General features: G+C 45.2%; 1 protein-coding gene across 1 annotated transcript; it reads right to left on the reverse strand.

The window, feature by feature from the left end:
* Nucleotides 1-220: 220 nt before the first annotated feature.
* On the reverse strand, nucleotides 221-12240 carry CHAMP1 (chromosome alignment maintaining phosphoprotein 1). The gene is made up of 2 exons (XM_082498513.1): nucleotides 12140-12240; nucleotides 221-3926 (listed from the first exon to the last, which is right to left on the reverse strand). The coding sequence occupies exon 2, from the start codon at nucleotides 3863-3865 to the stop codon at nucleotides 995-997; it is 2871 nt and encodes a 956-aa protein (XP_082354639.1). The 5' UTR covers nucleotides 3866-3926; nucleotides 12140-12240; the 3' UTR covers nucleotides 221-994.
* Between the last annotated feature and the right edge of the window lie 2322 nt (nucleotides 12241-14562).

Consider the following 14562-nt stretch of genomic DNA (forward strand, 5'->3'; position numbering starts at 1 on the left):
CCATGCTTTCCCCCATTTACATCTGATGTGTTTTTCTGAAGCAAACAGGAAATTCAGACTAACCTTGCTTTCATAGGCTGATGACTGGAAAGTTGAGGTATTCAGAGCAGAACTCCAGGATAATTTTGCATCTCCTGTTCCTAAAGATACTTAAAAGACACTACGTTCAATATGAAAGGTTTTGTTCTTCTGGGGAAAAAAAAATGAAAAATGGCCAATGCCAAGTTGGGTTTCTTTTTATTGTTAAAAGATTAAAGCATAACATTTCACCAAATACAAGAAATTTAGGGGTTTTCTGACATTACAAACATCTGAATCAAGAGAAAGTGTTGAGCTATACATATTCTGACGTTAATCCATCAATTTCATGTAGATTAGTACATGCTTAAAATGTGGCCAAAATACAGACTCACAAAATAACTACCTTGATGCTTCTAAATCTGAGACAAGTAAATCAGAAAATTGAGTGCAATAAATTTCCAACGAATGACTATACACTCAATTACAAACTTGGGGCAGAATTATTCCAGAAGGATTGGTAGTTTCTCATGCCTGGCTCATTCACATTCAATTTGGTGAGAATTTTGAGAATTTGATAAAAACATTTTGAAAAATAAGACATTTAACAAATGTGAAAAAAGTTCAGTCTTCACAGGAATATATGGATTGCTTACCACTCCAGTCCTTAATTCCCTGTATGTTTTACAAATCTTTACAAAACTAATTTGTATCCATTTTGGTTTCAAAAACATAGTACATCTGAAAAATAAAACATGACTCTACTGATGGGTAATACAAAGACATGAACATGTATTTAAAATTACTTTCGAAAGTAAATCATTTCAGTAATACAGCTATAAGACAAGTTAAACATAGTACAATAAACCATGCATCTTCTGACTTGTCAGATCAGCTAAACTACTTGGTTAACATACAGCAACACTTTTGAACACTTCTGTAAATTCAGCTTTTCTAGCACAAGGAAAAAAACAGATTAAATTTGTTCTTCAAGTGGTTCAAGGCTGTCCAAGTGTTTTTTAGGTGTATCATCACTATGACGGCTTTGGCAATGGGTTAAATGTTTCTTAAAGCCTCGGGGAAAATTTGATTCAAAATTACAACGTGGACACTTCAACAAACTTTGACCATGAGCAGCAACATGGTTTTTAAGAAGAGACTCCAAGAGAAAAGCTTTGCCACATATTTTACATTTGTATGGGCTTTGAACATTATGTTTGTTAACTAAATGGTGCAAGACAGCACCTTTTTTCATTGCACGACAGCAACAAATTTTGCAATAATACTTTCCCTTGCCACGTTTCATGTATTTTGCTATTTCTTCCTCAGAGATGAAAGCCTCTTTCTCTTCAGTAAACTGCAGCACACACTGTGGCTGCATGGGAGTAGTTGCATCTATTTTGCTCTCTTTGCCATAATCAGATGACTCCATATCATATTGCTCTTGGTCACTGTTGGATTCTTGCTCCTTTATCTCCATCAAGTCCATCTCTGTTTTTCCACACTCACTGCTATTTAGTTCAGAATCTGAGTTCTCCTGGGTTTCCTTCTTGGGCTTCTTTTTGGGGCATGAATATAACATGTCTTCTGGTGATTCTTTGGCTAATATTGATTGTTCATCCTGTGAGAATAAGTCATCCAGTGGTTTCTGATCATCTAAACTGTGAGAAAGAAAGTCACTCTCACCAGACTCACTAGGTGTCTGGGGCTCAGAAGAAAAACCTGGAGCAGACTTGTGAGGCTCGGAAAACAGGATGTTCTTCTGGATTTCAGAAGGTACAGTAGTTTCAGCATGTCTCTGGATATCAGAGGATAAAGCAGCAGCAGGCTTCTGCATCTCAGAAAATACAGCATGCTTTTGAACATCCGGGGAAATGGCAGATTTCTGGGAGTCAGTAAAAAGAGCTTGTTTGGGGGTCTCGGGAGAAACAGAAGGAGTAGGTTTCTGGGACTCAGTAAAGAGGCCATGTTTCTGAATTTCAGGAGAAGCAGTTTTCTGAGACTCTGGAAAGGAAGTATGCTCCTGAACCTCAGAAGAAATGGGAGCAAGTTTCTGGGCTTCAGAAAATAGGGCGTGCTTCTGGACTTCAGAAGAAATAAGAGCTGATTTCTGGGCTTCAGAACACAGAGCATGTTTCTGGCCTTCAGTAGAAACAGCAGAAGTAGACACCTGATTCTGGGGCTCTGAAAAGACACCACGTTTCTGCACATCAGTAGAAACAGTAGGATTAGATTTACGAGACTCTGAGAACAGAGCTCTTTTCCGAGGTTCAGGGAAATGAGCACGTTTCTGAACCTCAGAGGAAGCAGCAGAGATGGATTTCTGAGTTTCAGAAAAAAACATAGATTTCCGGGACTCAGAGAGTTTCCAAGATTCAGGAGATACCGAAGCACCAGGCTTACGGACCTCAGGAAAAAAAGAGGGCTTCCAAGAGTCAGAGGAAACAGTGTGACTAGATTTCCGAAGCTCAGGAGAAACAGGGGAAGAATGCTTCCACGTGTCAGGGGACACAACAGGTTTCCAGCCTTCAGGGTAAACAGATGAGATGGGTTTCCACGGCTCAGAAGAAACAAGAGTAGACTTCTGGGATTCAGAAAAGGACGTAGATTTCCACGAGTCAGAAACAAGCCTCCTAGGCTCTGGCGACACAACAGGGCCAGGCCTTCGGGACTCAGGGGCAGACCTCCGGGATTCTACGGATGCTGACATGGCAGGCTTTGAAGCCCAGGGAGAAACCGTGGAAGACTTCTGCACTTCGTGAGGTGTAGATCTCCAGGGCTCAGGGGAAACAGTTGGACCAGGTCTCCATGACTCTGGTGAAACTGCAGGAGCAGGCCTGCGGGTTTCAGGAGAAGCAGCAGAAGCAGGCCTACGCATTTGAGAAGGATGCCTCCGGGGCTCAGGAGACCCAGTTGGGGCATACCTTCGTGGTTCAGGGGATACTGCCGGAGTAGGTTTCTTCGGCTCTGGTGACACAGCTGGAGAGTATCTACGGGGCTCCGGAGACACAGCAGGAGAATGGCGACGGGGCTCTGGTGATACAGCGGGGGAATGCCGACGGGGCTCTGGAGAGATTGCTGGGGAATGCCGACGGGGCTCTGGAGACACAGCTGGGGAATGACGACGGGGCTCTGGAGACACAGCAGGGGCTGGCTTCTGTGGGTCAGGGGAAACAGCAGGGGCTGGCTTCTGTGGGTCGGGGGACGCAGCAGGGGCTGGCTTCTGTGGGTCAGGGGACACGGCAGGGGCTGGCTTCTGTGGGTCGGGGGACATGGCAGGGGCTAACTTCTCTGGATCTGGAGATGTGGCCTGGGCTGACTTTTCTGGATCTGGGGACATGGCCTGGGCCGACTTCTCTGGCTCTGAGGAAGTCACCTGAGCCAACTTCTGGGGTTCTGGAGACCCTGAAGATTTCTGAAGCTTGGGGGAAACGACAGGTTCAGATTTGGGGAGTTCAGGAGAAAGGGCAGATTTGCGTGACTCAGGGGAAAGGGTAGGTTTCTGTGGCTCCAATGTGACACTTTTTTTGGAGGAATCTGATTCTCCTTCTACCTGTTCTTTCCGCTCCTCATTCCACTTCTCAGGTGCTGCATGTTGTGCTGTGATGTGATAATATACGTTGCAATACATCTTGCTGGTAAAGAAACATTTGTGGCAGTGAAACAGTTTTGCACTTTTTTGATAAAATATAAGTTTACCCAAACCAGCAGCATCCATTTCATCACAATACTCTGGGTGTATGGTACCCATATGAATTTGTATGTTTTCATAGTCCGTTCCTCTGAAGCTGCAGTGATCACACTCTAAGCGCTCTGTGGTTTTACGTAATATCTGCAACATGTCCATTTTTCTATGGTTAGTAACAGTTTTCACAGCACTGCACCTTTTAAAGAGCAAGCTTCAGTTCCTGCAAAAAAGAAAAAAAAAAAAAAAATCTGTCTAGTTAGCTGTCAATGTTAATTTCAACTCTTTGACATTCCTAAATAACCACATGTGCTTCCCCCCCCGCCCTCCATTTTAGAAAGCATATCTTCTGCATAGGTACTAACTACTTCATAAAGAAAACCAAATATAGGTCTCTTCAACTTATGCAAATTATTTTACATCAGTAGAACTTGAAAAACAAGGCTTATATTTAACAATAGGCCTTCCTATCTATGTAAAAAGATCTGCAAGCAAATGATAAAAAAAGAACCCAGATTATAAAGAGCTAAGCTTGTTTTATTTGATAAATGTGACTTGCTTTCTCAGTTTTCTTCTCTTTCCAGATTTGAAGTAGTTTTATTTACATTATACATGTAAACTGAAAACAAAAAGTACTTTGAAACAGTGCTACTGAGATAAAGTAATTTCAAAACTAATTTTCATCATAAAATTTCAAAACAAAATAGCTGGTTTTGACAAAGACAAAAAAAATTCAAGAAGAAAACAGCAGCCTAAAGCCTAGCCTCTGTTTTTGTCTGTTAAATGCTATTTTCCTTTCACTAATTACATGAAAAGCAAGCTGCTGCTTTTGACTTTATCCAGAATTTTTTCCATTCATTATTTCATCTGCTTCCCTAATAAAAACAAAAATACTACTTAAAAAAACCCAGCAGTTACTTTTTTCCAGTTGATGTAGTTGACAGCCCTCTATTCAAAACAATGTCTGCCTCACCCCAAAGAGAAAGATGGAAATTTCTCAAAATTACTGTTTTTGTAAGACCTTAAAACAAAACAAAAAACAAAGCAAACAAACAAACAAAAAACCCCAGCCCACAGAAATGCAGCATCTGAAATGCAAATAATTTTTAATGATTTGGCTAGATTCCACTATTTCCAACGGAATTTACAGATTAGCTACTACAATAACCAGAAAACCAATTCTACCTATATTCTGTAAGTCATTTTCACCTAAATGTGGGAGGTATCTCTATGGTGAACAGGAATATTTGGACATTTATGCGAAATGCACAGGCTTTTTTCTTGAAGGTTCAAATTAAATAGATGTTACATGATTATCATGCTAAGCTATCAACCTAATTTTGTGGGTCTTGTAAGACACGCTGTTTCAAAAAAAAGTTTTTGTGTCATTTTAAGATTAAATTTCCTGTCTAAATATATATTAGACTAACAACTACTCTATAAATATGCATCCAAAACAAGTTTTCTTAATTTATTCCTAAAGCATTTTTACCCTGGTTTCTTATGGAAATGAGGCCTACACAAACACACTGCCCTACAGTCAATGCTAATCAAATTAGACAAAGCAATCCAGTCTCATTTTAAATTTCTCTAAATTTCATGAAAATCAGGAGTTGAGTAGAGAATGAAAGAAATGCCTCCACTGAGGCTAAGGCTGAATATTTCACTTAACAGTTACTGGCTCTGTTTAGCCTGTAACCAGTACAGAAATGGTCAGTACACAAATAGTCTTAAAACCTGCAGAACAAGCAGTGTCTTATTCAAGCTTGTAATTAGGGAAAAAGAGAAGGAATCAAAAATATTACAACGGTAAGCAGGTTTGGGGCAGAAAGAAAGTAAATTAGCAGTGCTGCTAAAAGGTGCCATGTGTACAGGAAAAAAAAAAAAAAAGACAACCAAAAAAACAGGAAAGGAGGATTGGCTGAGGAGCAGAGGGCACAAATCCCTAAGACTCATAGAATGGCTCCGGTTGAAAGGGACCTTTAAAGGTCATCTAGTCCAACCCCCCTGCAATGAGCAGGGACATCTTCAACTAGATCAGGTTGCTCAGAGCCCCATCCAACGTGACCTTGAACGTTTCCAGGGATGAGGCATCTACCACCTCTCTGGGCAACCTGTTCCAGTGTTTCACCACCCTCATTGTAAAAAAATTTCAGCATCCAACCGCAGGCTAACTACACGTAAGAAGTAATTGCACTGCTCTACAAATAATGATGTGGAAGGACCTTTTGGGTATAAATTGCAATTTTCCAGCACTATTAGCGGCTACAAAAGACAACCCAAAATGTAGTCCACACCACATTTGGTGTTGACCACAAAACACTTCCTAACATCTTATAACAAACTTTATATTCCTGTAAAAGATCAAAACAAAACAGAAAGATAATAGTAGTGCTCAGCGGTCTGTATCTCTGCAATAGCCAACCTGTCAATTGAAAAAAAACCAAAGCAAGACATGTCTTAACATTCCAAAAGACCTGAAAGTCTTTAGGAATTAAGGGTTATTTTTTGGTTGGGGGAGTTGGGGCAATGGGAGGAAAGGAAGATTTCAATCTGAAAGCCAAAAATTCTGAATTGATCATACCAGCTAAAAATTATTTTTTTTTTTTTTACCAAATCACAGCAGAACATAATTAGGACAATAAGGACATATCACACTAATCACATTTTCAGAACTGAAAGAGAATTTTTAACTTTCAAAATTGGTGGTAATCCTGAATTGTCTGTTTTCTTTTCTCTAGAAAACCAAAAAAGGCTTTTCCAAACCGAATTTATCATAGCTTACAACAAAGGTTACCAGACAATCTCTTCTACCCTCTTCATAGTTTCCCTCCTCTTTACACATTACCTAACTGTTGCCCTTTCTGGAGTTTTCTGTACCCCACCTCCCATGCTCATCTTTTATTCAGTTCTATCTTACCTTACAATGGAAATTTGCATTTTCTTTCCAAATGCAACAGTGAGAAAAGGTCCATGTCTCCCTTCCACAAACTGTCCAAATTGCTGCTAAGCTTTTTTGACCAGAAGGTTATTTTGGAACTGGAGAAGTTACAGGAACTTCATTTTCATCTCCAGACATCCAAAGACTGACATTCAAGCCTTTGGCATAAGAAATAACACTCAGGAGTTGGGGGTACTTTCTCTCACACTGCCATCACTCACCATTTTTAATTTTATAACTTTGGTACACTGTAGCTGGCAGTCACTTAAGAAACTGCCTCTTCTGCCAAAATATCTACTTGATGGAGGCATACTACTGAGTAAGACAACTCTGTGGTATTGCAGCAGCTCAGGCCATGACTCCATGGAATAGTAAACCTAGTTTTGGAATAGTTACTGTGAGACCAGTAACAAACTTGAACAGTGCTGAGACACTATTAACTCATGATCTCAATTTGAATTTGTTAAAACACTTCTGAAGAAGTAAACTCCAAAATGTTACTGATTCACTTAGCTCACAGCTGAATAGCTAGTCTATAAGATTTTTCCTGTCAATCCCTCCTGATTCCTTCTCACTTTGAGCTCAAATGCCACTGTCTCAACATAGCTCTGATTACCGCCCTCCTCTATTCTCAGGTTTGTCACACAGATAACTGCCTCCTTCACACTTCTCTTCCCTGTCAACTCCTTCATCAGAACTTGTTTTACACTGGATCCTGCCTTGCCTAGTTGGGTGAAAGTTCGAGGAATAGCATGTCCCTGTTTTTTAAACAGTCCCACGCCAGCAGCGCCAGCCAGGCTAGAAACCATATGCTCAAAATCCACATCCCCATGAGTTTGGACCCGCATGAACTGTGACGTAATCTGTGCTCAGTGGCATCTTTTTGGCAACACTGAAAAAGGACCACACTCCCTCTGCATAAATGCTTTATTACAGACATCAAAGGAACCTAACTCTGCACTGCTCCAACCCAGACCCATAAAAAGCATAAGGAAAATAACTGGTGCTATCAAACTGGCAGGGTGCCTCATGTGTGCTGCAGAGAACTTGACCAAATACTAAAACCAAACACCATTCTGGCTGTCTGAAGCCCTTTGAGGGAAAGTACAAATTTCAGGATGAAGATAAAGTTGTCAGGAGAGACAGGTTTCCCCCTCCCCCCCCATGAAACACAGCAGAAGGGAGATGGCTGCTAGAGTATTGCTCAAGCCTGCTTGAAGACTCCTAGGAGGAACAAACAAGCTGCCACCCATCCAAGTACAGATAAATGCTGTGCAGGCCCCAGGCCACTGTTTTCTGGAACACTCTGCCAGGTGTTTTTTGTAAACAGGACACTTCAGCATTGCCCCTACTCAAGCTCACAGTAACAGGGTATGCAATGCCACAGTGACTATAGCTAAGGCTGTGCTGCATGCCACTTTAAGACTACAAAGCACACCACATTCCTTAACCACTATTTCTGCATCCCCTCCTACTTTTCTCACTTTTCATGGCTGCAACACTGAGAAAACAAATACAGCCAAACAGAACTAATTATCTATTCTGAGAACACATGACAATTAAAGCAGAAGCCTGAAGCCCTGCATTTATACTTGTCGTGTGTCTGCATCCTGTCTCCACTTCAAGGCAAAGTACTAAAATTCTGGAGTTTGCAATACTAAACTTTAGGTTAAGGCAGCCAGGACTCGTTCAGAGTCTTCCTGAGACATGGAAGATTTCCACTGAAATCTACCTTAACAAGTAAGTGCTTCTGTCTACAAGCTCACTATATCCACAGACATCAAGCACAGTAACAGCACCAGTGTGAGCTCAGCGCTTAGCTTGACTAAAGTGTTTGGCTGACCTGAAGTGATCAACATCCATCACTAAGGTTAAAAGCTGCTTGAAGAGACCCAGAGATCACAGCAGTGGGACCACCAGTCTCTACTGCTGTTCCACCAGCCACCTCTCCCCATCCCCCTTCTTTCACACACGTCTAGAACCTACAAAAGGTTCCTACAACAAGCTATCTCCTCTCTTCACAGAGATACTGAAGATCCTTACACTAGTTCCTGTCCCTTACACTGGCCATAATCTTCTCCACCACAGGAAGAACAGAAAAACAGCAGGGTAAAAGGGTTGGTAATGAGGACCCATATCTAATTGAGGAAAGAACAACCATCGCTACTTTTCTTGCTTGGTTCTCAGCACCTGAGATGCCGAAGTCATGATTTGGCAGAAAGAAAGTACCCAAGAAGTCAGAGGCAATGAGATAACTGCAAATTCTGAAGTTGGCTACATATATTGCAAGGCAACTACAGACTGCAGTCAAACAGCATCAGCAATCTCTATTGAGGTCATGTTAGATCAAGCAATAGGAGTGGCCTAAGCTAATGCACAGAGCTGACAGAGCTCCTGGTACCTTCCCAGCCAACTTCAGAGCCAGTTCCTGGATTCTGCATCCCATCATCCATGAGGATCCCACAAAAGATTAACCCATACTTCCTACAGCCTCCCAAAAACCTCCCAGTAGTTGAAAAGAAATGTGCAGGAGATACTGTGTATAAGAAAGAATCCACCCAGGGCATGGCACAACACTGACTCTGGCAGCTAACAAGATGTCTCCACTTCTCAACCCCATTCCGACTTCATAGCTACACATCTACTAATCAAGTTATTTTTAATAAACACATTCTACATTAAGTATTGCAACATTTAATATACCCCTGCATTTTTCCTCTAGAGAGGATAAGCTGTGACTGTCATGAGGCAGCGCCAGAGGGAAGCAATGAAGGGCTCAAAGCTAAAGATCTACACTGCCTGTGAGCACAGAAAATTACAGGTTGCTTTTAATATGACACATAGAATTTCAGAATACAGCAACAAGTAGCCTGTCATATCATTCTTCAAAATCAGACTGTCCTGGTTCTCAATGGCAGAAGGCTCTATACCTCTTTTCCTTTCAATAAAGAATTGATCCTGATGAGACACAAGCAGATAATGAGGACATGCAACACACATCAATGATGCCAGCACAGCTGGGAAAGCCCTCAAGAATAAAGACCTCTATTTTTTGCAATTCCCTACATACAGTATGAGCTAAGACTTAAAAATGGTGCTGCCATCCATGCAACCTTGAAATGACAGGCAACACACCAGCAGGAAGTAGAGGTGTCCGATGAACTCCTACTTAACTACAAGACACCATTCTATCTATGTTCATCAAGCAAAGGACAAAGTCAGCCTGTACTTCTATGAATGCTCACCTTCCCATGATAACCCTTCAATCTTTACGGAGCAACACACATCACACCTCTACTCTTGTAGGCACATTCACTGCACAGGAAGGATGGCTGTTCATTTTCATCAGCCTTGGAGGTTTCTTGCAGGCAAACAGTCCAGCCATATCCTCCATCAGCGAGGAGGGTCAATGGTAAAGTTTGTTCCCAGCACAAGAAAGCTGGATAAAGCTGCATCATCGCCTCTACTGGCAGGAGCAGATCCAGACTATTGCTGTGTTTAAGCAAAAGGAAAAATGACATGTTCTTGCAGTGCCAAAAAGTAAATGGCAGTCTGGTGGCAACATGATGCTTCTCTAGAAGCTACATCCCTGTGTTGTGACTGACAAAAGAAACAGAAGTTTAGCTCCCAGAGGAAGCTGCACACAAACATTCCTACATTGCGGCAGAGCAGGCACTTCACAATGGAAACAGCAGGTACGGGGGTCAGGTCCAATGCGCTGTGAGCACGACAGGCAGCACTATGCTCCTGCTAATCCAGCAGTGTCCACAGCAATCTGACTGCATTCTCACAGCTGAACTCCCAGCTACCAGTTCATCTATATGGGCTAAGTTCCATCAGCAATGATTGCTGAACCACGTCTTTAAAATCACACACCTAAAAAAGGCACAAACACCCTGACCTGACCAGCTACTGAAACAGTGAGATATGCTGTGAGAACACGTGAGACACCAGATCCAGGCAGGAAACGGCTGTATTGTGTGGTCCCATGTTTCTAGGAAAGGTTCAAGTCAGATGAGAGTTGCAAAGTGACAATACTTGATGCACATACAGATAACTTAAGAAACACAAAGGAGACAGAACTGCAGCTATTTTGCAAGATTTCCACCTTTGCTAAGAGAATGACAAGTCTACACAGCACCATTAGTTCTTAATACAAGATCTAACAACAGTATAAACTGCAGAATAATATCAACATAACCATGACAGATTCAGGGTAGGAAAAATTAATGTCATGTACTTCTGATAGGGCTTTCTAACTCTAAGTTCACAACAGTGCATAGATAGCTTCCAAAAATGGCCCTAGAAACTTTATTTCTACAGTGCTGAACCTAAGTTAATGAAGTGCCACTGGACTCACCAGAGCACACAATCTAGTCAGGAACTGTGAATTAAGGTTGTGAATCTTAGTGACATCAGGCCAAGAATTCCATTTACATAACCTTGAAAGCAAATGAGGTTCAAGGGGGGGCTTATGGAAGAGAAAAATGAAATCCAAAGTCTCTATATTCCTAATTTATAAACAACTGGGTACAAGTTAAGCTTCCAGTTACCCCTCTTACTTCTAACAGTGTTGAATCGTTACCACCTAAAGTAGCTCCCATCTGCACAGTCAAGCATCAAGTCCTCTGAACACCTGCACCAGCTGCTACAGCCGATTGCTGCCCCAGCCCACCTCCAAGCTCAAAACGGCAAGCGCAGCTAACACAAACGAGCCTCCTCTCCAGTTCACAGGTCGGCTCTAAAACGCCATGAATAGCCAACGCGCTTCATCCATCCCCAACGATGTCAGGATGCAACCCAGCGACATGTTTAGAGCCTTCGTTTGGCATCTGCCTCATGGACCTCGCGGGCGACGCGGTCCCTCCTGGCGGGTATTTCTGTCACGAATGAAGAGGGCTGTCCCGCCCTCCCGAGGCGTCTGGGCAGCGTCTCGCCGTGAGGAAAGCAGCACTCGCAGCGCGCTCCACCTGCTCCTGGCTCTGCCAGCCATTGCTTTAACTTTCTTTCAGGGAGGGGGTGCCGGCGGGCTGGGCTTTCCGAGGGTAGCCAGCTTCGCCCCTGCCCTGCCCAGCACCCACCCCACCCCCCCCGCCACCCCCCCCCCGTGGCCGCTCCTCCCGGGGCAGGGGGCCCACGCCGCCTGCCCGCCCATTCATTCCCGCACCGCCGGGCGGTCTCCCCGCCGCCTCCCCTCTCCCCACCCCCCCCACCCCCCAACAGCGGCGCCGCCACTTACGCCCCGCCGGTTGTGTTCCCCCCCACCCCGCACCGGCACCCACGGCCTACGCGATCCTTCCCTCCCCCGCCCCAGGCAGGGCCGCCTGCTCCCCGGCGCGGTGGGGGCTGGACAAGGGGAAGGCCCAGGCCCGGTGCCCAGGGGGAGGGGAGCGGGCCGGGCGGTGGCCGGCCGCTCTGTGCGTACGGGGATGGCGGTGAGAGGGAAACACCCCCACCCACCCCCCCTACACACACCTCACCCGGCCCGCACTCACCGCTGAGGCGTCCGCCAACGGCGGCGGCGGCAGGCCGGGCCGGCAGCGCTCGCGGGCTCGGGCCGCGCGAGGGGCGGGGAGGAGGAGGAGAGAGGGGAGGGGGAGAAGGGGAGGGGGGAGGGAGGGAAAGGGGGTGGGGGGGTCTCCGGGAGGCGGCGCGCGGCCGAATGGCGGCCGCTTTATCGCTTCCCCCCACCCCCCACCCCCTACCCGCCCCCCGGCGCCCAACCGGAAGCGCCGGCGCCGGGCGCAGCCCCGCCCTCCCTACCGGCAGGGCAGCGCGCGGGCCTGGTCACGTGCTTCTGCTGTGGCGAGGGGGGCGCGTCCTCCGCACCCCGCCCAGCCGGCAGGGGGCGCTGCGACACCGGAGGGGCTCGCGCTGCCGCGAGCCGGGAGGGGCGGCCGTGGCAGTTGGAGGGGGGCGGGGCCGGGCAGGCGCCGGCGGCGGCGGAGGCCGCTGTCCGCCGCCGCGGCTTCCCCGTGCCCGGCGCGTCCGTTGCGGCCCGGCCGTTTCGTGCTGCCCCGTACCGTTAGGCCCCGCGGCGGCGATAGGGAGGGCCGCGGCACAGCGGCGGCCGCGGTTGGCGGCTCGGGAAGGTGGTTCGTCAGCGTTACGGAGGTCCTGAGCGGTGAATTCGGCCTGGTGGGACCGCAGCAAAGCTTTATACGTTCGCCGCGCTGAGCGGGGGGCGGGGTGGAGTCCCGGGGAGCGGGAAGGAATGGGGAGGGGGGGGGGGGGGGGGCAGAGTAGCAGAAAGATGCCACCCGAGTGGAATCCTGGGGTGAACTTCAGCTGTGGCTGAAGGTACCTTATCTGGGTGCTTACATCTGCTTTTTGCCCAGTCTGGGGAAAAGGAGGCTGAGGGGCGACCTCATGGCTCTCCACAGCTTCCTGAGGGCAGGAAATGGAGAGGGAGGCGCTGAGCTCTTCTCAGGGTGTGTGGGAATGGCTCAAAGCTGTGCCAGGGGGGGTTTAGACTGGACATTAGGAAGCATTTCTTTACCAAGAGGGTGGTCAAACACAGGAACGGGCTTCCTATAGAGGCGGTTGATGCCCCAAGCCTGTCAGTGTTTAAGAGACATTGGGACAGTGCCCGTAGTACCATGCTTTAACATATGATCAGGCAGTTGGACTGGTAGGTCCCTTCCAGCTGAAAATATTCTTTATTTTTGTTTTGTATTTCTTTTCTTTTCTTTTTTCGCTCTCTTCTCCTCTTCATTCTTTTCTTGGCTTTTCCTTTCTTGTGTTTTCTCTTGTCTTTTTGCCGACTTTTTGCCGTCTCTTCTTTCTCTTCTTTTCTTGTCTTTTCATGTCTTTTATAATTTTGCCATTCTTTTCTTTTCTTTTCTTTTCTTTTCTTTTCTTTTCTTTTCTTTTCTTTTCTTTCTTTTCTCTCTCTTCTCTTAATTCTTTTCTTGGCTTGGCTTGGCTTTTCCTTTCTTGTGTTTTCTCTTGTCTTTTTGCTGACTTTTTGCCATCTTTTCTGTCTCTTTTCTTTTTTCTTTTCTTTTCTTTTCTTTTCTTTTCTTTTCTTTTCTTTTCTTTTCTTTTCTTTTCTTTTCTTTTCTTTTCTTTTCGCCATCTTTTCTTTTCGCCATCTTTTCTTTTCGCCATATTTTTGCCATCTTTTCTTTTCGCCATATTTTCTCTTTTCACCATCTTTTTTTTTGTCACCTTCTCCTAGTCTCCTCCTCATCTTCTCCTCTTCTCCTTTTACTTCTTCATCTCAGCTTCTTCTCCCCTGCTGCCCCCCATGCTCACCTCCCCCCCTTCTCCTCTTCTCTTCTTCTCCCCATTCTCCTCTTCACCTCTTCTGCCTTTTCCCCTTCACCCGCCTCCTTCCCTTTTTCTGTTCTTGCCCTTTTTCTTTTCTTCTCCCTTCCTTTTCCCTTCCTGTTCTGTTCCTGTTCCTTTGCTTTTTTTCTTTTATTCTTGTCTTCATCTCCTCTTCATCTACTCGTCTCCTCTTCTTGTCTTCTTTCTTTCTTTCTTCTTTTCCGCTTCTTCTCGCCTGCTCCCTTCACCCCCATGCTCACCTCCCCCCCCTTCTCCGCTTCTCCTCTTTCCCTCTTCTCCTCTTGTTTCATTTCCCCCTTCCCCTACTCCTCCCTTTGTCATGGTCCTCCCCCTTTTCTCTTCTATTCCTTTACTTGTCCTTTGCATCTCCTTTGGTTTTCTTTAGCTTTGCTTATCCTTTGCTTGTCCTTTTCATTTTTTTTTCCTTGCTTTTCCTTTTCCTTTGCTGTACCTTTGCTTTTCTTTTTCTTTTTCCCCTTCCTTTTCCCTTTCATTTTCCTTTGTTTTTCCTTTGCTTGAACTTTTCTTGTCCTATCTGTCCTTTACATTTCTTTTCCTTTGCGTTTCTTTTCCTTTGCTTTTCCCTTTCATTTTCCTTTGTTTTTCCTTTGCTTGAACTTTTGTC

This window comes from Vanellus vanellus, assembly GCF_965231255.1.
Source record: "Vanellus vanellus genome assembly, chromosome: 1".
NCBI lineage: Eukaryota > Metazoa > Chordata > Aves > Charadriiformes > Charadriidae > Vanellus > Vanellus vanellus.